At 39.5% G+C, this 18,488-nt stretch overlaps 1 protein-coding gene across 4 annotated transcripts; it reads right to left on the reverse strand.

Annotated features, from left to right (window-relative positions):
• Positions 1-5,355: 5,355 nt before the first annotated feature.
• On the reverse strand, positions 5,356-12,321 carry Zbed5 (zinc finger, BED-type containing 5). 4 transcript variants are annotated; one of them, XM_005380287.2, is made up of 3 exons: positions 10,535-12,321; positions 8,858-8,974; positions 5,356-7,813 (listed from the first exon to the last, which is right to left on the reverse strand). In XM_005380287.2, the coding sequence occupies exon 3, from the start codon at positions 7,606-7,608 to the stop codon at positions 5,602-5,604; it is 2,007 nt and encodes a 668-aa protein (XP_005380344.1). In that variant the 5' UTR covers positions 7,609-7,813; positions 8,858-8,974; positions 10,535-12,321; the 3' UTR covers positions 5,356-5,601. The 4 variants fall into 4 exon arrangements, with proteins under 4 accessions (XP_005380344.1, XP_005380345.1, XP_005380343.1 ...); XM_005380288.2 differs by having other exon boundaries at positions 5,356-7,845; XM_005380286.2 differs by having other exon boundaries at positions 5,356-8,974.
• Positions 12,322-18,488: the final 6,167 nt, after the last annotated feature.

Genomic DNA, 18,488 nt, shown 5'->3' on the forward strand with positions numbered 1-18,488 from the left:
ATAGTGAGCTTTTTTTTTTTTTTTGGTCTTTTGGTCTGTTGGAGATAGGGTTTCACTATGCAGTTCAGGCTGGTCTCGAGCTCACAGAGATCCTCTTGCCTCAGCCTCCCAAGTGCTGGGATTACAGGTGCAAGTGCCATCATGCTTGGCTTAATTTGGTTTTAAAAATTCCATTAAAAAGCCAGGGGTGGTAGTACATGGACTGTAATCCCAGCACTCTGGAGGCTGAAGTAGGAGGATCGCTGTGAGTTGAGGTCAGCCTGAACTGCATAGTGAAAACCTGTCTCAAAAAGATTAAAAAAAAAAATCCATTATATTTATGAGTGCCTTAAGCAAATTAAAAGAAAAATAAGTGGGTATTTTTAATAACTTCAATTATATATGTAAAAAATTATATGATCCATGAGTAGTCTAAATAAAATTTGTAACATTAGATAACTATTATTATCAAGTTGCCTAAGAGAAATAAAATGGTATTTAATGGTAGTTAATACATGGACTGACTTAGTTTCTGGTCTATTAAAATATTACCAGTGGCAGATTTTCAAATGGTTGCACTATAATAGATGGCTGAATAACCAAGTTCAGACTTAGTTCAAGATGACATAACTGCAGCTAAGTTTACCCGTCAGTTCTAGTTTTATACTGCTTTCCCTTTAGGCCACTATATTGATTTTGTCTATTATAACAGCAAACCCAATTTAAATTGTCTTAATAAATGGCATTTATTAGCCTAGGTAACAACAACAAAAATTAAACACAAGGTAGTTACCAAGTGTGGTCCAATTAGGCCCTGGTTTAATTTTCAAGTTATTTTGGCTTTGCCCTTCTACATATTGGCTTTACCCACAAATTGGTAGCTAGGGAGCTGTTAGGATTCTAGTTCCCACACACAAGGGACCTTTATCTCTTCCTTGAGAGTGAGGAAACAGCTGTTTTGAAGGCCCTACAAATATTTCCCTTGCTTTTCACTGGCTTGTATTGTGTCACGTGCTATTCCCCGGCCAATTCCTGTGGCTAGAGTAATACTACACTAGAATTGGTTTAAAGCCAAATTCCTGAACAACTTTTGTTAAAATTAATGGCATTCAAAACAAACAAACAAACAAACAAACAAGCAAAGAAAAAGAGCCGGGCGTGGTGGTGTATGCCTGTAATCCCAGCACTCTGGGATGCTGAGGCAGGAGAATCATTGTGAGTTTGAGACCAGCCTGGGCTACAAAGTGAGCTCAAGGCCAGCCTGAACTGTGTAACGAGACCCTCTCTCCAAAAAAGAAAAGAAAAGAAAAGAAAAGATTAATGGCATTACATTCATCAGTTTTTTGTTTTTTTTTTTGAGACAAGGTTTTGCTATGTAGTTCAGGCTGGCCTTGAACTTACTATGTAGCCCAAGTTGCCTTGAACTCAATGGTCCCCTTGCCTCAGCCTCCCAGAGTGCTGGGATCACAGGTGTGTGCCACCATATCTGGCTACACTAACATTTTCACACAGTGGGTTATAACCAAAGAATGGATCCAGAATTTGTGGACTGTATCTGTCATTTAAAAAATTAAATAGAAAAACAGACTGCACTACACATATGAAGGGTTAGCAGTTTTATGAACCTTAAACACACATACACTTGTATCACAGTGTAAAATGTTTTTTGTGGTTTGTGGTCAAAAATATTTTGAAAACTATTTTAGGTCTTATGCTCTACTGAATCAGCTAGATAGAGCTAAATATTTTAGTTTCTCCTTTAATGTTTTCTAAATGTTAAAATATGCCTTCCTTCCAAACAAGCCTTTCTAGAAAAAAAAAAAAAGCCTTTCACTGATTCTACCCAATAAGTATCCATGATAGATATAAATTTATGACCAATTTATAAGCAGGTTTATGAAAACATCATGGTAAAAGATTCACTGAAAAAGCTTGTCCCTTGTTTGTTTTTGTCTTTTTGAGAGAGGGTCTCGCTATGCAGTTCCGGCTGGCCTTGAGCTCACTTTGTAGCCTAGGCTGGTCTCGAATTTGCAATGATCCTCCTGCCTCAGCCTCCTGAGTGCTGGGATTACAGGCGTGGGCTACCACGCCCTGCTTTTTGTTTGTTTCTGAAACAAGGTCTCACTCTGAACTCTGTAGCCCAGGCTGGACTTGAATTTGAAGCCATCCTCCTGCCTCCTGAGTGCCGAGACTATGGGCAAGCACCACACCCTGGAGTAGGAAAGTTCCCTTTGTAAGAAAAAATGTCTTTCAAAGAGCTGAGCAGTTTTGATGCTAATCTTTCTTTAGGCTTAAAATTTGATGTTGAGCTGCATGTGATGATGCAGCCTATACTCCTAACTCTTTGGAGGCTGAGATAGGAGAATGAACTACGAGTTTGATGCCAGTTTGGGCTACATAGTGAGTTCAAGGCCAGCCTGAACTTCATAGTGAGATGCTGTCTCAAAACAAACAAAACACCAACTTACCTGATAAGAATTTTAAGAGTTCATTCTAATTTAACCCCTTTCATTTAATAAATGAAGAAACTAAGGCCTGGAGTGGGGATGAACTTATCTATTGTAAGGCTGCAGAACTCTGTTGATACTTCAGAATTTTTTCCATTGTGCTAATTAACAATAGTTATACTAACTGCATTTGGAACTAGACATATCATCCAGCAGCTTCTACATCTACCTTTAAGTACTAAAACCCCATTCTCACTAGCCATGTAACAATGTAAGACAGTTCTGATAGGTTATAGGAAGGGCGAACAGTTCACATCAAGTTGGGGAGGGTCAGTATTGAAGAGGTCTAGTGATAGATAACAGGGGTCCAGCCAATTCAATTGGATTTAAATGCAGGAACCTAGACTCCCAGAGGAGGTTAGGAGAAAAGGACTGAAAATTGAGAGGTTTTGTATCTCAAGAGGTTGACATCCTAGACAGAATATAGGTTCAAGACCAATAATTGGATAAGAAATCTAGTTATCAAATTTTATGTACAAGCCAGACACAAATATTATGGCACTGGACATCTCAAACTTGGTCATTTAATTAATTAATTAATTAATTAATTTTTTGTCTTTTTCAGACAGGGTCTCACTATGCAGTCCAGGCTGGCCTTGAGCTCACTTTATAGCCCAGGCTGATCTTGAACTCGCAACGATCCTCCTGCCTCAGCCTCCCAGAGTGCTGGGATTACCAGCGTGAGCCACCACACCCGGCCTTGCTTTCTTTTTGAGACAGGCTCTTGCTTTGTAGTTGATTGGCCTTGAATTTGTGGTGCTTCTCCTGCTTCAGCCTCCCAAGTGCTGGAATTATAGATGTGCACCACAATACCCGACTGTTTGGCTTTTTGAGACAGGGATTTGCTGTAGCCCAGGTTGGCCTTGAACTCACTTTGTATCCCAGGCTGACCTCAAACTCAGGGTGATCCCCCCGCTTCAGCCTTCCAAGTGCTGGGATTACAGGCATGTTTCACTACACTCAGCTCAAAGTAGGTAATTTTATTTTTTTGGTACTGGGAATTGAACACAGGACCTTGGGCTTGCTAGGCAGGTGCTTGTGCTGCTGAGCTATATCCCTAGCCCCTAAAGTAGGTCATTTTAAATTATGGGATTGGTAGACAAAAGTATTTCATGTATGCTAAATTACAATGTATCTTTTTAGATAATTTTATTTGATAGCATTTAATCTATACTCTTACACAAAAGCAGTACTATTCTGGAGTAGGTGGCTAACACTGGGTGAATTTTGTGGGGGGTGGTAGGATTTGAGATAGGGTCCTGCCATGTAGTTCAGGCTGGCCTTGAACTCACTATGTATAGCCCAGGCTGGCCTCAAACTCGCAGCAATTCTCTTGCCTCACCTTCCTGAGTGCTGGTATCGCAGGAATGTACCACCAAGCCCGACTGTTGGGTGAATTTAGAAAACACAAGATTTAGATTATAATCTCAAATCACTATTTGTCTCAAGTCACTATTTGATACTCAGAAAAATTTTAGGGCAATAATTGACTAAATTCTCTAACTTGACCTCACATTACTTAATCCTATAGGACTACAGTAAAGATTACTGATAACATATAAAGCATCTACTAAGGTGTCTAACACAAACAGATGCTTAATAAGGTGATAAAAGAGCTAAAACATGATTTAAATTGCTTAACCTCACTACTTCAGATGAGGAGAGGTCTGATGGCCTGAAAGCCATCAAAGAATAAAAATTCGTGACGTGTGCAATCAAGTTTAACTGAGACATGGTTGGGCAGGACTGAGAACACGTTGCGCATGTATTTCTGATCAACCTGTTAGATTTACATATACTCTTGGTTAATCTTCCTAATAATCTTTCAAAGGAGATAATAATTTTACAGATGAGATAAATGAAGTTCAAGAAAGTTCGGAATGATGTACTCAGAGGGCTAAGCAGTGGAACGGACCCTTGAACCCAGTCATTTTACCACATTCTGCCTTAATGAGATATTTCTACTCACCCAGATAGACAGGTTTGGATAATTGGGATTAAAGAAATAAAGATTATTTACAGTAGGCCTTGACTTTAGGAGTGACACAAAATGTTTTAATATTGAGTTAGGGACTAGTATTTTATAATAAGACACAGGAAAATTAGCCCAGGACAGAAAAGTCAGTCAGAAGCCCTTTACAGTATTCCAAGAATAACTGGTAGGAGCTTCAGTGTAATCATCTTCAAGTGCTGTACAGAAAGACCCCACTGATTTAGATTACTATATATGGAAATTGCAATAATCTATATAGGAACTAGAAAGAAAATATCTGAGAACATTTTTTATATTTTTCCTTTTTCAATAGTTCAGCTTTCATCTCAGAATGATGACCTTCCTCAATGACTTCTGCATTACGGCACATTGACTTCTACCTGGGATAACACAGCCAACAAAAACAAAGGGTAGTACTGGGTTCACACGGTACCAGTTTCTTTTTTTACTGGCTCATCCACACCATTACTCTTTTCTTTTATTAACCATTTACCTTAGTAGAGCCTTTTGCTAGACAATGAAGACAGATCTGGATAACAACCTCTAATAGCTCAGTCCAGTAACAGTGAAAATCATGAGACCACCAGGATTCAGAGTTGCAATAGACAATCCCCAAAATAAATAGAACAGTGCAAAATAGAATCAAAATAGAAAGATCTAGAGAATGAAAATATCTGAAGATAAACTAAGTGAAAGTATTGCAAAGCAAATAGGAATCTGTCAGAAAGTGAGATGGGAAGGAAGTAATTTTTTTGAGACCTGAAAGCATGAAACCGTGTGATATATTTAGGCCGTGGCAAGAAGTCCCATGGGATTGGAGGGCTGCAGGGCAAGCATGGCTAGAAAAATGAACAGGGATTAGATTCAGGAGATACGTTATGCTAAGAACTGAATTTTATTTTGTGGCTCATCATTCCTCAGTTACGACTATGAAACCCTGTGAAAATTACAAGTAAAGAAATGCCAAAAACATTGAAATTTTTGATTCTTTAGCTTTCTTAAAAATCAAAATACTAAAAAATTGGAATCATTTTATTTAAAACCCCAAATACTAGAAATGAAGTAAATTGTCTTTTATTTTCACTTACATTTGGTTATCAAGACATGCAAAACTCTCCAATTTTAATGAGAACAGTGTTTTTGTGTCTTTTTATCGCATATCCGTTTAATATTAGGTGTAATGTTACTAAGACGGATCCGCATATGAGGTGCAGCATCAAGTCTTTTCCTATATTTTGTTTTAGTTGCAGCATAATATGAAAATCCTGTTTCACACAAGTGCATTGTAGCAAAAGGAAGAAGCACACGAACTGCACGCCTTGCAATACCTGGGTACTCTTGAATTAGGCTACTCCAAAAATCATTTAGTGAAAGTTCACTGAAATTTTGTTTCACTTGAGAATCAGATGTTAAGTCAATCAGGCTCTCATAATCCCGTGCTACTAAAGAGGCTGGTTTAACAGTTACTGTAAATGGATTTCTAACCCAAGCATTACTGTCATTTGTTACAGGAAAGTATTTTAGAAGGGTAGAGCGCAAACCCCTTAAGTGTTGCACAATGGCACTGCAAATATCTTTATCAACTGTAGAATTAATTTCAGTCAAAAAGTCACTGAGTGTAGGAAAACAATCAAAGTTTTCTTCTTCTACAGATGAAGCCCAAAATTCCAATTTTCTTAACAATGATGACATTTTATCAAACACTGTAAAAACTGTTACATTTTTCCCTTGCATCGACAGATTAACCTCATTTAATTTAGTAAAAATATCAGCAAGATATGCAAGTCTTAGCAGCCAAGATGAATTTGTTAAACAATCAGATAGTCGAAAAGCAGAATCCATAAAAACCAGTAATTCACGCCGAAGTTCAAAAAGTCTTACAAGAACTTTACCTCGGGTAAGCCACCTTACCTCTGTATTTAGAAGAAGTGCTGTGTGCTGAGCACCCATTTCTTCACATAAAATTTTTAGTAGTCTCGATTGATGTGGTCGAGCTTTAATATAATTGATGATTTGTACTGCTTGATCTAGCACACTTTTAAGGGATGTAGGCATTATTTTAACTGCTAGTGCATGTCGATATAATAGGCAGTGACTGTTGGTGCTTTCAGGGGCCACATATTTTATCAAGGTGACAGCCTCAGCAATTTTCCCATCTGTTGCCCTAGAAGCATCACTACAAACATCAACACATTTTTCCCATTCAATTTCATGTTTCTGCATAAAACTGTTGATGCAATTGAATATTTCTTCACCTGTAGCATTACTTTGCAAAGATTCACATAAGAGTAGGTCTTCCTCAATAGATTTATTAAACCTGTAACGAATAAACACAAGCAGCACAGCAAGTCCTGAAACATCAGCTGATTCATCTAGCTGTAGTGAAAACCCATCACATACTTTTAGTCTACAAACAAGCTCTTCCTCAATGTCAGCAGCTAGATCCTTAATTCGACGTGCAACCGTACTGTTTGAAAGTTGTACTGCATCTATCTTCTTACTATATTGTTCATCAAACATCCGCATCACTACATCTTTTGCACAAGGTTTGATAAGCAATTCTCCAATAGTGTGAGCCTCTCCACTCAGGGCTATATGGTAACTCACATTGTATGATGCCTCTGTAGCACTTTCATTATCTGTATTGACAATTTTAGGTGTTGGGGGTTTATTATTTTCAGGTGAATCAAGATGCTGCTTGAAAAAGCTAATGTCTTTGTCTTTATACGCAGCATGTTTAGTTTCCAAATGTCTTCGTAGCTTACTTGGGGCTAAAGAGCTATTTGATAAGATTTTCTTACATAATACACACTGAGCATGAGGTGCATCTCTATTTCCAAAATAAGTAAATCCAAAAGACAAATAACTTTCATCATATTTTCTCCTCTTTGGTTTCTTACTAAATGTTGTCATTTTATTGGATCCAGACATAAATTTGACCCTGGAAAGCTCACCTTCTGATTTTTTAGAAACTGATGGCTGCAGCTGTTCATCTTCACTTTGTAATATTCCAACTTTTTGATCATTTGATTCAGATACAATTTGGTAACAAAAAGATTCTACTTCTTGTTTAAGACTTCCTTGCTTCAGCAAAAGATCCATGGGTAAAGAGGTTGTGGTACAAAACATGGTTAATTTAGAATAAAGATTGAGTATTACAAATATGTTGAAATTATTAGACAGGATACAAAAAGATGAGAGATGATATATAATAATACATCACTTAATCTGTAAGTGCTGCCTATGCATCAATGCGCAGATGGAACATCACACGTTCGTTTATCAGGTGATCTCTCATGCGACTTGCTGGTGCTCTCAGGTATGGCACACCTCTCTTAAAGGTAGATTATCACATAAAAATAAAAGCTATAGAAATGAGTTTAGTAGTCTTAAACTTATATTTAAATAAACAATATAGAAACACTATTATCAGCGTCAGTTTTTTTCTCAAAACACTTATTCACTTAGAGTATTAACATTTTATAAAAAAGCTGGGAACCATTAGGCTAAGAAATAACAAAGAGTTGATAAACATTTTAGGGAAATAACGTATTTAGGACTATACCCCGTGGCAAGGGCTGGCAAACATTTTACAAAGGGCTGCATAGTTGGCTTTGTGGGCGATAACAGTCTTAGTTGCCCTACTGAAATCTGTAGCTATAGCATTACAGCAGCCATAAATGAAGGCTAAAAGAATGGCTGTGGCTGTGTTCCAATAAAACCCTATGCATACAAACAGTACATATCATAACTTGCCAATCTCATCTCATGTAATGAGATGGAAACTTGGAAACTCTGAGCTTTTTGGTGCCTACTGCCATTCGATGTATTAAGTATTGATACTATTATATAGCTTAAGTCTCCCTTCACAGATGGCAACAATTCTAATAACCTATACTAAAAACACACAAAGGTCCAAGTGCTACAAGGCGGAATTCTATTGTATCCTAAATATTATATGTTAATAATAAAGAATGAACTATAGACCAAAAGTTACTCTGGACTTAAAAATTACATATGCTTACATTATTTTAATTAAGATTTAAAGTAATGTATATTTTTATTAATTACTTTGCATTCTGTTACACTATATGAAGACTTAACTGGGACCTTAAGAAAATCTAAATTCTTATTTTTAAAGTTTTCTCCCTGATATAATAAAAAGCACAATAAAAACAGTAACACAAGCTCAAAAATCTCTAATAAATACTATATTTTATAGGTTAAGTTTTTTTACATTAGAGATAAATTATCTAAACAACTATAGCTATATTTGACTCAGACTTTTACCTCTGACTACAGAGTAAGATTGCTACACTCATGTTAGATCCTCAATCAAGATGGTTCTTTTGTTAATAGGTAAAACAGGGTAAGATACCTGAAATGAGGAGTACTCCCCTTCTGCAATCACACTGTTCACTTTGGCAGCTTGAAATGCAGACTCTTCAAAAGAATAAAATTAAGGGATGGGCTGGGAAGGGGAGTAACCAGAAGCCTAGAATGAGAAAAATTAAAATTAGACACTGCAACAGGACTAACTACAAACTTCTAAGACAACCAAACATGAACCACAATTTATTTTAAATTTAGGTAGTGCAAGTGAGTCTTGCAGCACAGCTCTTGGACTAAAACAGAAGATGCACAGCTTCTAGTAAAATAAAAATGTACTTTCATCCTGTTTTAATATTTGACAATTTCAGTGCTTTGAAATGCTCCCTTTTGCACTAACTTCAGAGAAATGCACAAAACTTTCAGAAGCTAAACCTAAATTTTACAAGTATAGCTCCATCTTAATGTCTCTAAAAGCAGCACTGAACTAAAATGGAATTAATTATACACGGTAGTGTTATATGAAATATGCCTTTGGCTATAACGTTTTGTCCCCTCAATAATCAATCTCCTAAAGCAACTAATGTAATTATTAATTATTGTTTACTATGTGCCTGTAACTGTTCTCAATTCCTCCTATAGATTAGCTTATGTAAACAAAAGTTTGGGATATTAATAATCCCACTTCAGAGGCGGATAAAGAGATTAAATTACCTCCTAAATTAACATTATCTTTTAAGAAACACACAGCCCGAAGTTTGATCGCACAGCACACGTGCCTAGTCATTACTTGTGTGTTCCCTAACATTCTATTCCCCAAGCATTAAAAGACAAAAAAAAATCTGGTGCCAGGAATTGGGTCGCACAGAGAAACATTAACAATGGGTTACAACTGCCAGAAAGTCAACGGTCTCAAACTGCCAGAAAAAACATCTTTCTTATCGGGAGCAAAACAGCATCCTCCTTCACGGTCTCAACTTGGATGTAGCAAGACAACTTCGTGGAGACGCTGGTTTACCTAAAGGATTAGGATTCTTCTCTCTTGCTGTCAGAGGACAGAAGCGTAGAAGCTTCGTTTTCCCGAGGAGGGCCACATCTTGAGAAGTGTGACCCGAATCTCTTGGGGACAAGTGATCGGTATTTATTCCCTTGAGCGAACTTTCCGTTCCACTCCGCCAAGAGGGAAAAACACTCATCTTCCCTCTCTCCTTCCCGTTAAACTGACAGGTCCCTCGATCCTTCCCGCCTTCTCCGCCCGCGCACGGCTCCAGGTGAGGACAACCGCTCTCGGGGCAGAAGGGCAGGGTCCGAGCGCAGCCAATCATCACAGGCGCGGGCAGCCCTGCCACACCTCAGTGCTCCTCTCCAGGGCCACTTCGAACTGCGGCCCGGACCCGCCACCCCTCAGCTCCTCCCTCTCGCAGGTGCGGGCGGCCCACAGACCGCCACCTCCGGGCTGGCTTCCGGCCGCAGCCCAGCCTGCTTCGGGGCTCCTCTCGCGTCCCCCGGCGGTCGCCTTCGCTAAGGACCACAGGAAACCAACTCAGCACCCAACACCTTCCTGCTTCCTCTCCATCAGCTACGGACAGAGCGGTCCTGGCCGCGGCTGGGCTGCCCAGCAGCGCCGCGGCCCCCAGCGGAGCCCGTGACCGCCATTTTAGACAGCTGGAGGCAGCGGCCATTTCGGAGAGCGCCGCTTAGCCGCGGTGGCGGCTCTGCTCCTCACCTTCACCGAGGCCTGAGCAGGGTGAAGAGCCAGTCGTCGCAGACTGGAAGGAGGAAGAAGGGAGAGGGGGTGAAAAACAAAACAGAGGAAAGAATGATGCGGGGACAGGGTGATGCTCTCAGCTCAGGGGCATCGCCTAAGCCACCTCCATAGAGCTCCGATTCGCGGGTGGCGAGGTCCTGGTCTGGAGATAAATTTAGCACTACGGAGCAACCGAACGCCACAGTCTCCAGGAGCGATCCGCCGCCCCCCAATCAGCGGCCGCGCTGCTACCCTCCACCAATCTACGCTAAGCAGTGGGGCGGGACCAAAGAAAAGAACAGCTCGGTTGAGGCGTCGCTGCTAAGGAGCGCGGCGGTGTTTCGGTAGCGGTTCTGCTGGTTGTTGTCGAACTTCGTGGGACCGCAGCCGCCCAGGCTGTAGTTTAGAATACCGTTTCTTGTGTGTTGCTTGGTAGATTTGGTGACCCTATGAGACCGGAGTAGAGTCCGGGAATCTGCTTCTTTGCCTTGGCTGTGGAGACTTCGCGACCTCTTTGTTCCCGGTCTCCTACCCCAGGCCCAGGTCACGCAGCCGCCGCCTCTGTTTCTTGATTTACCTTCGCCCGACTCTGCCCGCCGCACTCGGTGGCCCCCAGGTGGCCTTGGGAGTGGCGAGCGAGACCAGGAGGGAAACCGCACAGTCCCGCTATCGGTCTGCCGGGAAGTTCGCATTTTGCAGGTTGCAGCATTCGGTTCTAACCCATCGTTCCCTGCCTACCCTCTTTTTTTTTCCTGATTGATTGATTGATTGATTGATTGAGACAGGGTCTCGATATTCGGTTTAGCCCTTGACCTCGCTATGTATAGCCCAGGCTGGCCTCGAACTCGCAGCAATCCTCCTGCATCAGCCTCCTGAGTGCTGGGATTACATGCGTGCCCGCACATCACATCCTGGTGTGCAGAGCATCCTCAAAGGCTGCAGGTTGCGCGCTTCTCTTTTGTATGAGGTACGCGGAGAGCTGGTGTCTGTTTTTCGAATTTGGTACCTAGGCTAAACGTCCCACTGCGGAGCGGGGATGAATTTGTTAAAGTACGGCTGACATTAAATAATAGGTACTGTGGTTTGCAAGTGCTGTAGCCTGTTGAAGTTCTTTAGAAACAACTGGATGAAAGTTGGATCATGTTTTTCAAGCACTGCCCCAGAAAATGCCCAACTTGGGTCAAAAGCAAGGGTGGCTTCAATTTTTAAAAAATATGTTTCTTCCATTGTTATGAATGTTGTAGGTATTTAAATAAGCCTAATACTTCATATCACCATTTTCGGGACTGCAATTTTGGGAGTTGTAGCTTCAGAATAATACTGTAATAATATATGTTTTGTATTTTAGAAAAATATTTTACATATATGCTCCCAGTCTGATCTTCAAACATCTGGTTTACATCTTCATGAACTGGGAAAACCCAAAACACAGAACAGTATTTAAATTCAGCTAAAGAGTTGAATTTAAATTAGGTCCTAAAAATCTGAAGAATCTGCTAACGGTTCTTGAAACGAGTTTTTCTATAACTTTGTAAAATTATAAAATATTGGCTGACAAAAAATATAGATAATGTACAACTCAAAGCATTTATGGTATTGTTTTTTTATTATTCTTTTTAAAAAAATACAAAAAACCCATTTATGATAACTAGCCTTCATTGAATATATAGTGTGATCCAAGAGTTGTTGTACAGACTTTTTTTGCATTTTTGAATTTTATCGGTACATTTTAAATATAAATAATGAGCCGGGTGTGGTGGCGCACACCTGTAATCCCAGCACGCGGGATACTGAGGCAGGAGAATCATTCCAAGTTCGAGACCAGACTGGGCTAGAAAGTGAGCTCAAGGCCAGCCTGAACTGTGTAGTGAGACCCTGTCTCAAAAAGACAAAAATGAAAATAAAAAAAAAAATGATAACATTCATCATAGAGAATTTGTATCTGTACATGATTATGTAGCTTCTTTTTTTCCCATACCACTTCCATCCCTTCAACCCATTCCCCTACTTATTTACGAAAGCTTTGTTTCCATTTTCCCTTCTTTTTTTTTCTTGTCCCCCCCTCCCACTGTTTCCTTTCTTATTTGGACATTTTCTTTGTATTTCACAATATCTATTATACATTTGCTCCTTATTTACACTTTCTCACACCAGAGAAACAATGTAGTGTTTACACATGTGTGTCCAATTTATTTCACTTAAGAGTATGTTTTCAAGGTGCATCCATTTAGCTAGAAATGTCTCAAGTTTATCCTTCCTTAAGGCAGAGTAGTATTCTATTGTATAAAAAAACACTCCTTTATTCATCAGTTGATGGGCATTTGGGCTGTTTCCAAGATTTACCTATTACAAACTGCTGCTGTAGACATGGGTATACATATATCACTGTGGTATGATGCTTTTAATTCTTTTAGGAAGATATCAAGAAGGGAGATAGCTGGGATGAATGGAATATCTAGATCTAGTTTTTTGAGGACTCTCCACACTGATTTCCACAGTGGTTGCACCAGTCTACACTCCCACTGACAATGGGAAAGTGTTCCTTGTTCCCCACAGCCCCACAAGCATTCATTATTGGTTGATTTCTTGATAATAGCCATTCTTCTGGGGTGAGATGGAGTCTCAGCATTGTTTTAATTTGCATCTTTTGAATTACCAGTGATATTGGACATTTGGTTATATATTTATTTGCTGTTGCCACTTCTGTATCTGAGAAGTGTCTATTCGTTTCAGATGCTGTTTTGGGGATGGGTCTTTAAATCTGGGGGGTCTGATTGTTGTGGGTTCTTTATATAGTAGTCCTTTGCCTGAGGAACAGCTGGCAAAAGTTTTTTCTGACATTATGAGTTATCTCTTCACTCTTTCGGTGGTTTCTCTTGCTGTACAAAAGCTTTTTAATAAAATGAGAGCTCAGTTGTTGATTCTTTGTGATATTACCTGTGCAATTGGGGTTTTGCTCATAAAGTCTTTGCCTAGTCTTTAAGAGTTCTACCTATTCTATCTTTCAGCAGATTTAGTGTTTTTGTTTCAATATTTAGATCTTTGATCCATTTTGATTTTAGTTTAATGCATGGTGAAAGATAGGGTCTAGTTTTAATTAATCTTCGGGATGGGAAAAGCCACTTTTTTCTATTACCATTTATTAATGAGACTGTCTTTCTTCCAGTGAAGATGTTTGGCACCTTTGTCAAAGATAAGGTGGCTAAGTATGTTTGGAGTTGTTTCTGCATCTTCTAATCTTTTCCTTTGATCCTTGGGTCTGTCCCACCCCCCTGCCCCCCGCCTCCAGTACCATGCTGTTTCTATCACAGTAGCTTTTAGTGTAATTTCAAGTCAGGGGTTGTGATGCCCGCTGCCTTGCATTTGTTGCCCAGAATTGCCTTTGAAATTCTAGATCTCTTCTGGTTCCAAATGAATTTTAGGATTGCTTTCTCTAACTCTGTGAGATATGCTATTGGTATTTTAATCAGGATAGATTGCATTAAATCTGTTTAACAATTTTGGAAGTATGGCCATTTTCACTATATTGGTTCTTCCTACCCAAGAGCTAGAGATACCTTTCCATTTTCTGATATCCTTTTTGACCCCCTTTTTCAGAGTATTATAGTTTTCAACATAAAGATCTTTTATTTCCTTTGTTAGATTGATTCATAGGTATTTCATTTTTTTGGATGCTATTGTGAAAGGTATTTCCCATAATTTCTCAGTTTGTTATTTGTATACAGTAATGCTATTGATGTTTGAATGTTGACTTTGTATCCAGCTACACTCCTCAATTTGGTTATTACATCCAAGAATCTTTTGGTGGAGTTTTTGGGGTCCTCTATATAGAATATCATGTCATCTGCAAATAATGATAATTTCACTTCTTCCTTTCCTATCCTTATTCCTTTTATTTCTTTCTCTTGTCTAATTGCTCTGCGTAATGTTTCCAGAACTGTATTGAACAAGAGTGATGATACTGGACATCCTTGTCTTGTTCCTGATTTTAGGGTGAAAGCTTTCAATTTTTGTTCAGTTAGTGTGATGTTGGCTATTGGTTTGTCATAGATGGCTTTTTTTTTTTTTCTGATACTGAAACTCAAACTCAGGACCTTGTGCTTGCCGGGCAGGCGCTGTGCCACTGAACTATATCCCTAGCCCCAATAGATTCCTTTTATCAGATTGAAATAAAGACCATCTATTCCAATTTTCTGTAGCATTTTTATCATGAATGGGTGTTTGTACACTTTGTTTTTTGTATTTTTGAGACAGGGTCTTACTATGTAGTTCAGGCTGGCTTTGAGCTCACTTTGTAGCCCAGGCTGGTCTCGAACTTGCAGTGATCTTCCTGCCTCAGCCTCCTGAGTGCTGGGATTATGGGTGTGTGCCACCATACTTGACTACATTTTAAAAAATATATTAAACATTTTAAAAATATATATTAATTCGTTTAGTGTTCACAACAACCCTATTGGTAAATGAGATCAGGCCTTAGTTAAGATAAGGACATAGGAGCTAAATAACTTGCCCAGGTTGCCAAAGGAAATTGTTAGCAGAGCTGGATTAAGTACAACGCTGGTTGTGGGACATACTCTGTGTGTGTGTGTGTGTGTGTGTGTGTGTGTGTACAAACTTAAATTAGGCAGAAAATTATTGTGCATAAGGTTTTAGGCATACACCAGGTAAGCATGTAGAACCTCACCTTTAAAAAGTAATTTACTTTATTAACTTGGGACTCAAGAAAAAACACTGGAGTAGTAACAAGAACTTTGACCGATAAATTTGCAGCCTCAGTTTCCGTAGGAGGGTTGAGATGGTGATTCTGTTATTCTTGGTTTCTTGGGTCAGTTGGTGTTGCATATTTTGCCTGTTAATAAACAAACTAAGGGGCTGGGGATTTAGCTCAGCGGCAAAGAGCCTGCCTGGCAAGCGCAAGGTCGTGAGTTCGGTTCCCGGTACTGGAGAAAAAAACAAAAAAAAACAAACAAACAAATAAACAAACTAAAATGTCAATTATCAGTTTTCTGTTTTACAGGCTCTATTCACTCCTAGGACTTTCCCTGTTCCCCCCCTGATCAAAGATTCTCAGAATTATGACTTAATCTCCCACTTGAATGTCAGTTAGTTTTCAAGCTTATAGATTTTCTATTTGGATATATGCCACTAGTCTAGTTTCAACATATTCAAAATTTAAATAATTCTTCCCCTCATACTTGTAACGAAGAACTCAATTACTTCATTTTTGTTAAAGATTTTATTCTTTTAATATTCCAAGCTGGCAAATTTGGAGTAGAGTCCCTGTTGATTCATCTTCATATTCTATATAGTTAGGCATCGAGTTATTACTTTCTGCTAATGTTCATCTCCTTTCCTCCATTATTTTTGCATGTTCCCTAGACCAGCCTCAAGATGCGGCCCTTCTGCATAACCGCCGTAGTCATGCTAGGTTCTGGTCTCCTTCCAGTTTACCACCTTTACATATTAGTCATTCCTGTTTTAAACCTTCACTGATTCTTCTGTGTCATGGCATAGGATCATAAAACTTTACAGCTGAAGAAAATTTTAGAAAATAATACAGTGCAATCTCCCTTTCCCGAGTCTTAGGGAAAAGTGAATTTCACAGTTACCACATGACTGATTTCACACTGAACCGGTGACCACGCTGGACTAGCTCTCAAGGTATATGAGGCATGTCTTAGAATTCTGTTTTTAGTCCCTTTGTACTGGTCCTTAAACTATTTGATAGAACACTGCTAATGTTTGTTGACGTGTAAACTAAACTACCTTTGACTCCCCATTAATAAGTCCTCTTTCTTTCTACCAGTAATAGAAATTCAGTGTAAATGATCGTAAGCAAAATAAATAATTTCCTGGCTCACATGACAAAGTCCATTGGTAAAGCCATGGATGGATTCAGAGATGCAGCTGATGTCTGCTAAGCTATCTCTTGATAGTCCTTTTCTGTATGGCATTATGATGGTCTGTGGCATCCTCTACCTTATGGGGACAGAGGGTAAATTACCAGCCAATCTGTATCAAGTTTATACTGTACACAGATAAGCACTTTACCTAGAATATAGATACTATTTCCATATTCAAAATTAGCCCTGTTGTTGGGTGATCAACTCCTCATTTGGCTTTAAAATTTCCAGGAAGTGGTTTTATTTTAACTTTTTTTTTCAATATTACAGCAGCAGAGGTGCTAGGTAAGAAGTGAGTGAGGTGCCAGGTGTGGTAATGCATGCTTGTAATCCCAGCACTTGGGAGGCTGATGCAGGAGGATTGCTGCGAGTTTAAGACCAGCCTGGACTATAAAGTGAGTTCAAGGTCAGCCTGAACTCCATAGAAAATCCCTGTCTCAAAAAGAAGAAAAAAAAAAAAAGGGAAGTGAGGTAAGGACAGAAATATCTGGAGCTCCCTCTCTGGCTAGTAATTATGACAGTTAGGTGCTCTGGCTTAATGGCTCAAGTTTAGGGTGTTCATTTTGTTGTTTTGCTTTATTTTGTTTCAGGTTTTATCCCAGCAATGCAAGCATAGAATTTAAAATTTTACCTCGGTGTGTTGACACACATCTGTAATCCCAGCACTTGGGAGGTTGAGGCAGGAGGATCTCAAATTTGAAGCCAGGCTGGGCTACATAAGTGAAAACCTACCTCAAAAAACAGAAAGCAAAGCAAAATAAAACAAAAAAAGTAGTACTGAAAGGCTTATATAAAATAATTCAAAGAAAATTCCTTGGTTTCTTTTTCAGGCACAATCCTTTGTAACATTTTGTGCCATTTCTTTTGGCTTTTACCTTCACAGGTCTCAATAATACATGTGTAATAATTGGTCACCTATGGTCTACCATTGTTCTGACCTCAAAACTACTTGACCAAACGTCTGTGAATCCCTCAGTTCACTGGCTCAATCCTTCAGCATCCCAATCTCAAGTTGTGGGAGAAGAGTCTGATTGTCCTAAGTTATGTTTTCTTATCAGGTTATAATCCACTGACTCATCTTTGAGTGAACTGCCTCTAAATCAAGTCTCTACTCTGAACTGTTGTCAGGAGTAAGGGAAGATGGGTAGGTGCTCTCTGCTGGTTAATAATTTGGTGTCTGATTGTAGCTGATACCACATTGAAGGATTTGATTAAACTACAGCTCACTAATAGTGGGTCTTACTCTTTAAGGCTAGACACCTTGAGACTATATTTCCTAGAAGACCTTACAGCTTGCATTCAATAACCTAGTTTCTGGATTAGAGAGAGGTGGAAATTGAAAGGTGGCTGGATTTCTGACACCTATGTTATTCCACTGGCAGGAGTTAGTTTTTCTGAGACAGTTCTAGCAGTGGTCCTGTTTGTGGGTCTCAGGTTCTGGGACTCCTTCTAGAAATTCTTTCTAGGTTCTTCTTGTCCTGAACAAAAAAATTAGACAAAACAAGTGCAAAAGAAAGCTAGGTTTTACATGTATTAAAGATAGGAATAGTTGGGTGTGGTGGCGCATGCCTGTAATCTCAGCACTCAGGAGGCTGAGACAGGAGGATTGTTGTGAATTTGAGACCAGCCTGGGCTACAAAGTGATCTCAAGGCCAGCCTGAACTGCATAGCAACACCATGTCTCAAAAAAGGTAAATAAATAAATTTTTTAAAAAAAGGTAGGAAGAGAAATATCCTCTGCAGAGTGAATAGGGGTCAATTAAAAGTAGGAAAAGAAGTACACGCTGCAGGATGAGAGCAAACTACTGTGAAAGAGTGCACAGTGGCCAAGAGCTTAATAGCGGCCATCTCTTGTACCCTCCACGCCTCAGGCTGACGTCAGCTCTACACCGTCCTATCAAAAACCTGCTTGAGTTCTCATGAGAAGAACTGAAGATAGCATTCTCTGTTTGGTCCTAGCACAGGGCTTTGGGAACTCTTCTGTCTGTGCATCTACTGGATCTCTTACTGAGAGGTCCCGCTCACTTGCT

Source organism: Chinchilla lanigera, unplaced genomic scaffold (genome assembly GCF_000276665.1).
Source record: "Chinchilla lanigera isolate Chin_1 unplaced genomic scaffold, ChiLan1.0 scaffold00013, whole genome shotgun sequence".
NCBI lineage: Eukaryota > Metazoa > Chordata > Mammalia > Rodentia > Chinchillidae > Chinchilla > Chinchilla lanigera.

What these genes read in the sequence shown, in the direction of transcription:
- Zbed5 (XM_005380287.2), bottom strand. Translation starts at nt 7,608, where the DNA reads ATGTTTTGTACCACAACCTCTTTACCCATGGATCTTTTGCTGAAGCAA.